The sequence below is a fragment of the Pan troglodytes genome, chromosome 5 (assembly GCF_028858775.2).
Source record: "Pan troglodytes isolate AG18354 chromosome 5, NHGRI_mPanTro3-v2.0_pri, whole genome shotgun sequence".
NCBI classification, from domain to species: Eukaryota; Metazoa; Chordata; class Mammalia; order Primates; family Hominidae; genus Pan; species Pan troglodytes.
Window position 1 is genome coordinate 30,134,637 of NC_072403.2, and position 12,583 is coordinate 30,147,219.

General features: G+C 38.1%; 1 protein-coding gene across 1 annotated transcript in view; it reads right to left on the reverse strand.

The window, feature by feature from the left end:
- Window positions 1–2,673: 2,673 nt before the first annotated feature.
- The window catches only part of DCDC2 (doublecortin domain containing 2), a 184,015-nt gene continuing 174,105 nt past the window's right edge, over window positions 2,674–12,583 (reverse strand). The window contains exons 10-11 of the mRNA XM_016954988.4: window positions 6,723–7,025; window positions 2,674–3,224 (exon numbers count right to left, since the gene is read on the reverse strand). Of these exons, the coding sequence (XP_016810477.1) occupies window positions 3,120–3,224; window positions 6,723–7,025 (408 nt within the window). The 3' untranslated portion in view covers window positions 2,674–3,119. The remainder of the gene's footprint in view (window positions 3,225–6,722; window positions 7,026–12,583) is intronic.

Consider the following 12,583-nt stretch of genomic DNA (forward strand, 5'->3'; position numbering starts at 1 on the left):
CAGCCTAAGGTCATAGAGAAGAATAAGAAGTAAAAAGTTATTTTATGGTCATAGTATCGTATTTTATAAGTCAATGGGCACTCACTAGCTATTTTAACAGAAGTTAACCCAGGCAAAACATCCTTAGCCTCAAAATGACTTTTGTCAAAATCTTCTTTATTTGCTCTGTAAAACTCTTAATGCGCCAATTTTACTAACAAACCATTTGTTTACAAGTGTCTTAAAATCCAGATAAGTTTAACAAAGTAGTTTCATAAAACTATAAAAACTATGTATATAGCATCACAAAGAATTAACATATTAAAGCATTATATTGGTTATCACATAAAAGCATTGTAAGTTTTTCGTAGCACTCTCTCTAGAAAACAGTACATGAAGCCTAACCAAGATCTCGTCTGTCCACTCACATAAAAGGTCCCAGGTCTGTCAATGAGTTTCATTTAATTTGGAGAGCCAGTCTGCCACGGAGACCACCATTCTCCACAGAGAAAACTGCCACATTTGTGAGGTGAATGAACTTTCAGCATTTATGTTAAAGTCATCTCTGAAGTGACATCCACAATTTTAATTCCAAGTGAATGGTTTTTTCCTTGGCTAGGCACCTTTTTTTAGTAACATGTTTGCAAAGTGTCTTAAAGTGATAAGTCGTTATTCATCCCCTCAAAGTAGGTCACAATTGTATCTTGTCAACAAGTGGTAAAATATGCACACACAAGGGATGAATATGTCCCCATTTTTAAGTTTTTTTGGTACAGTTATTGTGGCCTATTACCCCCTTGAAGTATATTTAAAATACCAAACGTTATTATTCATGTAAAATATCAATGTTGTGCTTCATTAAAATGACGCTTAAGGTGTTTCCTAAAACCTAAGTTTCATAATATAATGAATAAAAGGACAGGAAAAAAAAATATTTTTATTAGAGGAGGAAAAGAGAAAGAGAAACTCTCCATTGAAGAAAGAAAAGAGAATCACCTTGATAATTAGTTATAATTTCTTACATTTAATCAGTTATTTTTATAAACTATTTGAAATCATTAACTCCAGACCCAGTAATAGTGCACAAATTTAATATTAAAAGACCAACTGGGGCCGGGTGCTGTGGCTCACACCTGTAATCCCAGCATTTTGGGATGCAAAGGCGGGCGGATCACCTGAGGTCAGGAGTTTGAGACCAGCCTGGCCAACATGGTGAAACACCTGTCTCTACAAAAAATACAAAAATTAGCCAGGTGTGGTGGCAGATGCCTGTAATCCCAGCTACTCGGGAGGCTCAGGTGCTTGAACCCAGGAGGCAGAGGTTGCAGTAAGCCAAGATCATGCCACTGCACCCAGCCTGGGCGACAAGAGCAAGACTTCATCTCAAAAAAAAAAAAAAATAATAATAATAATAATAATAATAAAGATCAATTGGTCTATTTGCCTAGCAACCCAAGATTGTTGCTTATAGCCCACAGTGCTTTATATCATCCCATTTGAAAAAGTAACGCTAGTAGAAAGCACAATTTAGATTTTACACCAGAAACATAGTACCCTGTTTCTAATTCATGCTCCCAGATCACTATATCCTTGTGTCATTATCTCTTCCAAATACTGTTACATTATCTCTCTGTTTACACTTCTGATCTGTGGAAAATACCAAAATCATATTAAGAAAAAACACATCTATTTTCTATAGTATTATTAAGTGCTTTATATAACTGCCAACTCTTTATTCCAAATGAAACCTGGAAGAGAAAAAATGTTTTAAACTTGTAATTGTGAATTTTAGAAAAGCACTAGAAGTTAAAATTTCAAGCTTACAACTTCCACATAATTAAAAATATATCCTTTAAGAAAAATATATTATTTCTATATTTATGGAAGAACATCTCTTAAGAATTCATAAAAAGGATGAAATTATGTTTTAATTATGTTTTTATGTTTTCCCCATACATACCTCACAAGGCAACTATAAATCAATTTATTCAGTCCATGAAGTTGTGATTCAGGAATTGGTTTCATTATAATAACTTCTAAAGTTTTACAATTTCTATCAGATGCCTTCTAATTACAAAGAAATCTGCTTGAAATTCTAACTATATCATGCTAGGAAAAATAAATATTTGCTGATATCCCTAGGGCAAAAACATAGTAAAACAGTCTTAATAGAAATAAGGCAAAAAACAAGTTAAATTGAGCAGTCACAAACTCTTCATATAGTCTACTTTTTTCTTCCTAATACACTGTTTTATTTTTGTTGAAAACTATTTGAAAATAATTTAATCTTTGGAATAGCCAATATTAGGTTCTCTAATAACATAAGGGAGAAGAGAGAGATACTATTGGTAAAGATAGACTGGATCAGTGAAAATCCACAGGATTTCCATTATCTGCAAACCATACATCCAGGCTTTATAATATAACTGGGTGCTCCTTTACAATTGCTTCCTGAGTGTGCGCCATTGGAGCCACAAGCATGCAAGCCTGAAAGCATTTAAGTGAGGGCGTGGCGATACTAGTCACTAACACTCTGAACCAATGCTTCCTCCCACCAAAATGAACGCCTCGCTCTGTCTTTGTAGTTCAAAGGTGGATTTTGGCTAAGGAGGAAGAAAGAAAGGCATGTTAACAAGTCATGGACACATTTTGATCTACTGCCATCTCCAAATTATGTCTGAAAGTAAATCGCAATCTGTTCATTCAAGAGTTTATTGCTTTAAGAAAATAGTACATGCTTTCCTATTACCAGTTCTTTAAAATTCTACGCCTTCCTAGAGAAAAATTATTTAGAATAAACTGCCTTCTAAACTTATAATAAAGCGTACAATAAGAGTGATCCTATTTTTCATCCTTTACAAATACAAGTGGCAATTGTCTTCCAGTGCAAATTCTCCTCTGTCCGTCTTATTTAATATTTCTATATGACTTTTAAAACACATGCAATAAAAGTAAGTAATTATCCTTTAGTAGCCATTTAAAGTTATCTGGTCTTTCCACTAGGCTTCTAATGTTAAAATTCATAGGTAGTATTCGACCATAGTGTCACATTATATTCAGCAATAACTATGTGCTTATCTTTCAAGTATGATAACCCTTCATTTTTCTTGCGATCCATATACTCTCTTTTTAAAAATCTTCTAAGCCACGGCAGCATAGTCCTTGTTTTGTTGGTTGTTTTCATTTTCTTCTGGACTGGTAATTTTTACTTCTGGCCTTGGTGGTCTTTGAGGGTCTACATCAGCCTAGAAGAAAATAGATCAAAACAAAGGTATTTAGCTGTTTGGTTCACAAAGGTAATGACATTTATAAAGAAAAAATTACTCAAGATTCTATTTAATTATATAAATATTTAACTAAAAAGAGTTCCTGGGGTTCCCTTTGTTTTTTTGTCTATCATTACCCAGTGGACATACTGTTTTCTCAACACTTGTACAAAAGTCCTTTTGGGGTTCATAATCTACTAGTGCTTGAAAGGCCCTGACTCATTTTGTATGCTGCAGGCTTTATTTTTCTCATTTTTTCTTGATTTCTCTTTGAGCTTTTCTTCAATTTAGTTATACTTTTCAGTTTAGCATTTTCAGAGACAAAGGAAGAAAAAATTCAGGGACATTCTCCTAATTTTAGTTTCCTCCTAGAATTCACAAATTCGTTGTGAATATGGTACCAAGTACCATCAAGTAGCAAGTAGATAAGAAAAAGACAGAAAATCAAAATGTGGAGGCAGCATTTCTCCAACAACAACTATTGCTCCTGCCACTTGGGTTTTTCCTGTTAATAATGACATTGTCTCATGTACAACTCACCTTTCCCCGACTACACTGAAAACTGAGTGGGTGAGATTAGAACCAGCAGGTTTGCAAAGTCTGCTCTATGAAATCCTAGAGGCTCCACAGCCCCCACAAGGGCACCCAGTCTGGGGGACAGAGTAGCTCCAGGTTCCCCAAACCACACAGGCCATGACTGATGCTTTGAAGAAATTATATATATATATATATATAATATATATATATATATAACTGGTGCCGTGTCTTATTTCACACTGTTCCTTTGTGAAATGTCTCAAATGGTATCTTGAATATAGTACAAGTTCAATCTCAATAAATGTCAATTGTTTCTTGTAAATTCTCTGTATTTCCTGGTGTTTTCCTACAATCATATCTCGCTTTTTACAAGAATTGTTACATGGAACAAAATGTTACACGGTGAACAGAATTTCTAGTCATTTTATTAGTAGACAGTCCTTCTGTAAAAGTTAATTATTCATTTTTAACTTACAATTCACATAAATTTGGTTTTTCATATATTTCGGTATGCTTAAAATATACCTATACTAATATGTTAGGGAGAACAAGATAAAATATATCATTGTTATAAGAAAGAGATGAGTCAAATAAGATTAAATCTCTTTGTGAGTAACTGCTCTGTTACTAATCCCTAATTAGGCCGGGCATGGTGGCACGTGGCTGTAATCTCATCACTTTGAGAGGTCAAGGCAAGAGGATCGCTTGAGTCCAGGAGTTAAAAACCAGCCTGTGCAACACAGGGAGGGAGACTTCCTCCATATTAAAAAATATGTATATATGGCCTGGCATGGTGGCACCTGTGGTCCCAGCTATCACAGGATGATGAAGTGGGAGGATCACTTGAGCCCGGGAGGTCAAAGCTGCAGTGAGCTGTGATCACGCCACTGAACTCCAGCCTGGGTAGCAGAGTGAGACCTTGTCTCAAAAAAAAAGTCCCTAATTAGATGTTGTCTCAAAAAAAAATCACAAACTAGGCACTTCCTTATTTGAATTCCCAAGAATTTAGATTCACTCTCATTACATACCGCAGGCCAATGCCAAATTACATAACCTTGATCTTGACGGATGCCCAATTCCTATCAAAAGCCTATTTTTCCCCTTCAAAAAAATATTCATTTGTCATAATTGGCAAATAAAAATTGTATGTTTATAGCATACAAAATGATGTTTTGAAATATGTATCCATTGTGGAATGGCTTGAGTTAATTAACATACACCTTACCTCACATACTTATCTTTTGTGGTGAGAACACTTCAAATCTGCTCTGTTAGTGATTTTCAAGTATACAATACATTATTATACTTTAGACACCTTACTGTACAATAGATCTCTTGAACTTATTCCTCCTTTCTCACAGAAATTCTGTATCATTTGACTAACATCTCTCCAACCCTGTACTCAGTCCCTGGTAACCACCATTCTACCTTCTACTTCTATGAGTTTAACTTTTTTTAGATTACACATATAAGTGAGATCAAATGGTATGTGTCTTTCTTTGGTTGGCTAATTTCACTTAACATAATATCCTCCAGGTTTATTCATGTCATTGCAAATTACAGGATTATTTTTTAAAGTTATATTTATGGAAGATGGAAGGACAGGCAATCCATTCATTTCTGTAAAATCTATTTATGTCATATGTTGAATTAAGCTAGACCACTGGAAAAAAATCATGCTTGGATCTTACTATCTAGTCCCACATAGAATTACACTTTGATTCCATTTTGTAAGCTTTCATCAAAAGCCACTACAACAAAGAGTTGTATGAAACCTACTATTACAGGTGCCATATAAATGACGCTGAGGACTATGTAGAAATACCTATGGGGAATTTCTTATAGAATAGGACTGTGATTATCTCACCTTGAGAAAAGATAAGAGACATGCTGAGCATTTTCATTTAGATGTTAAGAACATTTTGAATAACTCATATAGTGGATTGCAGATAACTTCGTACTGTTACTGAAACCTGGCCACCAGAACATTTTGCATTTTGCCACCGCTAAACTTGCTTTCCCTAAGCAAGATAAATCAGATGCATCAATAATAAATAATCAAGTAGACCTCAGTGATCATAGTGGGTATTAGGAATGAGTAGTCCAAGGCCCACTTCAGCAGTTACAGCCTTGAGGGAGGTGGACCTTGATCTGAAGGATAGACAGGAAGGGATGGGATAAGGAGATGGTGAGAATGTTATGGAGAACATCCTGCCTCTTATGCTGTGAGACTCAACTTGAGCCTGGCAGCAACAGGATCATATTGTCCCATGGAAGAATGCCAGGACAGATGAGTATCCAACTCCAGGATCAGACATGGAAGAACAGGCTAGGAAAAGATATTACTTTTTCTGTTCTCTTATTTTCACCACATATTTCTTTATCCTCTCTGTATAATAAATAGAACTGTATACTACCCAAGTGCCTAATGTGTTGAATGCTTAATTTGATTAATCTATTTAAAGTAGAAAAAAGCAAACTAACTTCAGTACTTCTAGAGATCAAAGAAATCACTCATAATAGAGAAAATATTCCTTATTTCATGTCTAGGTCTCACTGGTCTTGATATTCTTTTTTGGTTTCTACCTTCTCTGGTCTTAACTTATTCTTACTTTTTTATATTTCTTTCTTGGATTATGTATGTTCTTAGAAGGCTCTGTACATTTTCTTGTAAAACTAGGCAGGAGGTAGATAGATGGATGGGTGAATGGCTAAATGTATGAATGGCGGAAGGGCAGACACGAACTGTCAGGTCAATGGCAGTAGTTGTTAAATGGTTGAAATAACTAGTAAATAAAGGGATTAAATGGTATGGGATCTTTCCTACTCAACCACAAGTGGTTTCAATACAAGTCCTAAACACTTAATTCTTTGAATGCACACATGTACACACACACATATTCATGCATTCACATAAGCAAGCAAAAGCAATAGAAATACCTCATCTTGTCCACTGCCAGCTCCTTGAGACTTTCTTTCCTTGTCTAGGACCAGTTGAAGCTCATTATTAACCTGCTGCAGCTCCTCACCATTCTCCTCATCGGTGCCTCCATTTACACGAGCAGGGCGTGCCTGCTGCTCACTGTGATCCAGAATCTCCTTGACTTGCTCAGGGACATCTGTAGCCTCCCTACCTCCTTCCTCTTCAAGGTCACCATTCATTCCTGAAAAGTCTTCTTTCTGTTCTGCATCCTTGTTTGCCTTCTCTCCATCTTCTTCCTCGTCTACTATTTCTGCTGGCCTCTGATGGATCAAAAGGAATAATGGATAAAATAAGAAGCATAACAGAACATTTCCACTGAACATCATAGTAATGTAATACTTATATTACAGTCAAGTAAAACATTCTTACATTTGCATAGTACTTTACAGTGTAGAATGCGTTTACGTTTACTGAGTACCTACCACATGCCACACGTTACAAGCATTCCCTCATTTAATCCTCACAACAATCCTTTGAAATTGGTATCATCCCCATTTTGCAGATGAGAAAACTAAACAGGTAGAGCCCAAGAGCCCACAGAAAGAGCCAGAGTTTGAACTAGGCCTGTGACTCCAGAACCAGTGCTCGTACCCCCCATGGCAGATAGAAAGCCAAACCGCAAGGTCCTTGGCCAGTGTCTAGTGAAGCACCTGGCCCAGAGGAGGAGGTTTAAAAAAAAAAAAAAGTCTTTGTGGAAAGATTGTCATCCTCAAGGCTAAGGATGAGGGCAATGGCACCAGGCTGTCAATTCATGTTTTCTGACGTGGAATGTAGACAGCTTTCCCCACAATGCCTAAGGAAGCTGACAGCTTATCTCTAAATACAATAACTGATTTTCCTGCAGATCTAAGGTCAAGAAACTATATGTCCTCTCTGTAAGAATAATAAATGCTGGGGGCCAGGCACAGTGGTCACACTTGTAATCCTAGCACTTTGGGAGGCCGAGGCGGGCAGATCATGAGGTCAGGAGATCGAGACCATCCTGGCTAACATGGTGAAACCCCATGTCTACTAAAAATACAAAAAATTAGCCAGGTGTGGTGGTGGGCGCCTGTGGTCCCAGCTACTCGGGAGGCTGAGGCAGGAGAATTGCATGAACCCAGGAGGCGGAGCTTGCAGTGAGCCCAGATAGTGCTACTGTACTCCAGCCTGGGCGACAGAGCAAGACTCCATCTCAAAAAAAAAAAAAAAAAAAAAAAAAAAAAAAAAAAAAAACAACAAGGGGTGGGGGAGGGAACAGGAGGCCAGCTTTCAGAGCCAAGACTTTGGAGAAAAACCCAGGTTCAAGTCCTGACCAGGCACTTACTGGCTATTACCTAACTTTGGTGAGTTTCAGATTCCCCATTTGTAAAATGGGAACGTAACAAAACTTCCATGAAGATTAGAGAAAAGTTATATAAAGTGTCATAGTTTCTGGCACATCACAGATCCTAAAAACCATGGAAATCCCTTCCCATTTGTTACAATACATTCTCTCCTGGAGCCACCATATTTCTTCAATGCTATCAATAAAATAACACGGTGTTTTTTTTGTTTTTTGAGACAGAGTCTTGCTCTGTCGCCCTGGCTGGAGTGCAGTGGTGCGATCTCCGCTCACTGCAAGCCCCGCTTCCCCAGTTCATGCCATTCTCCTGCCTCAGCCTCCCGAGTAGCTGGGACTACAGGCGCCCGCCACCATGCCCGGCTAAATTTTTTGTGTGTTTTTTAGTGGAGACGGGGTTTCACCATGTTAGCCAGGATGGTCTCGATCTCCTGACCTTGTGATCCACCTGCCTCAGCCTCCCAAAGTGCTGGGATTACAGGCGTGAGCCACCACGCCCGGCCCAGGGTTTTTTTTAATGATAGGGTAGAATGATTTATTTGGTGTTAAGATCTCATTATTGCCTCTTTCTAGCTACCTGACATTGGACAGGTCACTTAATTCTCCTTCCCTGTAAAATGAGAGTTTGGAACCCAGTTAGCCCTGACCCCCCTTTCCAACTCTAGAAGCCCATCTCTTCTAACTGACCAAACAATTGACCAAACTTTTTGTCATTACAAAAGTTAACATAATGCTTTCAGTTTTGGAAGTAAGGAAGGAAATGAAGGGGAGAAGACTAAAAGTTCAGAAAAAAATTCCACACATTATTTTGAAGAAGAAAGAGTTGGAACTAGTAATAATTCTTATCTTCTGTCAAAAATAAAGTCTCAGATTTAATTACATGATACAAATGTGTATTTTTTAAATGAAGGAAAAAACTAGTTGTTCTTAGATATTGAAAAAACCACAATGTTTGTCATTATGCAGATTAAAAGACACCGTGAGCCTAGGCTGTTCAAATGTTATTCGGATGCTTAAGGTCAAATAGCGGAGAGTCCTAACTATCCCTCAGCATGTCGTCAGGGTGGGTCCCTCACAAAGGCAGAACGATGGACAGAAACTCAGGTCCAGAGGGGGATGGATCTGCCAGCCAGTGCTAAAAGGCAAAAGATTTATGAACATAACTCACAATGCTTGGTAAGAAGTTTCTGGTGTTTAATGTATGTGACCTAAACGACTGAAAGTGAGAAAAGTCTCCAATCTCTAACAAAGAGAATAACATTTCCAATCTGCCCCACCAGACCCATCTCACCCTCTCCTCAAAGAGAACAAGCTAAGCAAGGCACTGAGATACAGACACTTGAGGTGATAAGGAGAGGAGGGCTTGGCAAGGGAAAGATGGGTGTTGTCATTATAAAAACAGAACGGAGGAGAATACATCACACATGAAAATGAGTTGAATTTCTATACACTAACAATGAACAATCTGGAAGGAGATTACAGAAACAATTTCATTTACAATAGCATCAAAAGGAATAAAATACTTAGGAATTAGCCAGTGAGGTGAAAGACTTGTGCAATGAAAAATACAAAACATTGCCAAAAGAAAATTTAAAAGACATAAATGGAGATATGTCCCATGTTAATGTATTAGAATACTTAATATCATTAAGAGGTCAATATTATCCAAAGTGATCTACAGATTCAATGCAATCCCTGTCGTTTTTTACAGAAATAGAAAAACCCAACCTATAAGTCATATGGAATCTCAAGGGACCCTGAGTGGCCAAAACAACTTTGAAAAAGGACAAAGTTGGAGAATTCCCACTTCTTTATTTCAAAGCTTACTGCAAAGCTACAATAACCAAAACCAGAGTGGTCCTGGAATTAAGACAGATATATAGACCAATGGAATAGAACAGAGAGTCCAGAAATAAACCTGCACACATACGGTCAAATGGTTCTGATAAGGGTGCCAACACCATTCAGTAGGGAAAGGACAGTCTTTCAACAAATTGTGCTGGGAAAACTGGATATCTACATGCAAAAGAATGAAGTTGTATCCTTACCTAACATATGTACAAAAAATAGCTTCAAATGAATGAAAGACCTAAATGTAAAACCTAAAACTATAAAACTCTTAGAGGAAAACGTAGGGCAAAAGCTTTTTGGCATTGGACTTGGTGATGATTTCTTACATATGACACTAAAGACACAGGCAACAAAAAAATACATAAATGGGACTTCATAAAAATTTTAAAATTTTGTACATCAAAAGACAATACCAACAGAGTAAAAAGGCAACCCATAGAATGGGAGGAAATATTTGCAAATCATTTATCTGATAAAGGCTTGATATCTAGAATATATAGAGAACACTTAAGACTCAACAACAACAAAAAGTCTCATTCAAAAATGTGCAAAGTACTTGAATAGACATTTCTGCAAAGAAGATATACAAATGGCCAGTAATCACATGAAAAGATCATCAACTTACTAATAATTAGGGAAATACAAATTAAAACTGCAATAAGATACTACCTAACACCCATTATGATGACAAGAAAAAAATAAAACAGAAGAAAACAAGCGTTGACAAGGATGTGGAGAAACTGGAACTCCTGGGCATTTTTGGTGGGGATGCAAAATGCTACAGCCACCTGAAAAACAGTATGGTTATTCCTCAAAAAGTTCAAAATAGAATTACCATATGATCTAGCAACTCCACCTCTGGGTAAATATCCAAAAGAACTGAAAGCAGGGACTTGAAGAGATATTTGTATACCCGTTTATAGGAGAATTATTCACAATAGCTTAAAATGTGGAAGCAACCCAAGTGTTCATCAAAAGATGAGTGGATAATCAAAAAGTAGTATATCCATACAATGGAGTATTATTCAGCCTTACAAAGAAAGAAAATTCCGATGCAAAATGCATGAAACAGAGATATTATGCTAAGTGAAATAAGCCAGTCACACAAAAAGACAAATACTGTATGATTCTACATGTGAGGTATGTAGAGTAGTCAGAATCATAGAACAGAGAGTAGAATGGTGGTTGCCAGGTTGAGGGAGGGAGAAATGGGGAGTTCTTGTTTAATGGGTATGGAGTTTCAGTTTTGCAAGACGAAAAGAGGTTTGGACCCGGTTGGTGGTGGTGGTTACACAACATTATGAATGTGTTTCATACCACTGAACTGTATGTACACTTACAACTGGTTAAGATGGTAAATATGCCATTATGAGTATATTACCACAAAAAGAAATAAAATGGAGCAGAGGAAATGTACTGAGCCAAAGATTACATTCTGCATCGCTGAAGAGCAAGGATTTCTAGGGAGTTCAGGAAAGGAGCCCACACCAGGAAGTCGAGAGTTTTCCTTTACCAAGACACTAAGGCAGAGAGGGGACTTCCAAGGGGGAAGAAGGTATAATAAACCAGCTCAGAGAAAACATGGCGGATGGTTCCCCACGAACAAGTCAGAAGAAGCCAGGAAAAGCCCTGTGGACCCTTGGCCCAGAGACAAGTTTCCTTCCATGGACTCTGCAGAATAACATACGTGGTCATTGTGGGACCCTGAGAGACACATAAGGGACTCTCACGCCTTATGACTTCAGTGATTGGGCCAAGGGCACCCATCTGTGTTAAGCAGTACTGAGAGTTCCCGGCATTCGGAGATAAATACCACTGTCTCCGAGATGAAAGAGCGCAGAGCACAATGGGCAGGAAAGATGCGTAAACAAATCACATTACAATGTGGAATGAGGCGAGAAGCAGTTAAGGGCATGTGTCGGGAAAGGAGTGGGTTGTTTGGCCATAGAGACTTCTACAACTCTGTGTCTACAGTGTTTGCAGGTAGTGACAAGTGAGAAAGGCGGGGCAAATAGAAGGGCAAAGGCTGAGCACCGCTCTGTGCCAAACATCACACGCAGCATTTCATGCAACTCTCACAATAGCCCTATGAGTTGTTTCTTATACCCGTTAGACAAAGAGAGTAAATGAGAAATCGCATCACACTTCCCACATCACAGGGCAAGTGACCAAGTAGGGCTAGGGTGTAAACCAAAGGCAGTCTTGTCCCAAAGTCCTAGTATCTTTCCTTAAATTAATAACCAAACAAGTTGCTACAATAAGGACACTCACGTGTACTTTCAATGGCCATAACATATGAGATCTGCAGTAGGCAACATTACTTTTACTGTTTAAAGAATTACTGACCTGAGGCTGGGCATGGTGGCTCACGCTTGTAATCCTAGCACTTTGGAGGCTGAGGCAGGAGGACTGCCTGAGCTCAGGAGTTCAAGACCACCCTGGGGACAACATGATGAAACCCCGTCTCTACTAAAATACAAAAAATTAGCCGGGCTTGGTGGTGCATGTCTGTAATCCCAGCCACTCAGGAGGCTGAGGCAGAATTGCTTGAACCCAGGAGATGGAGGTTGCAGTGAGCCGAGATTGCACTACTGCACTCCAGCCTGGGCCACAGAGAGAGACTCTGTCTCAAAAAATAAAAAAATA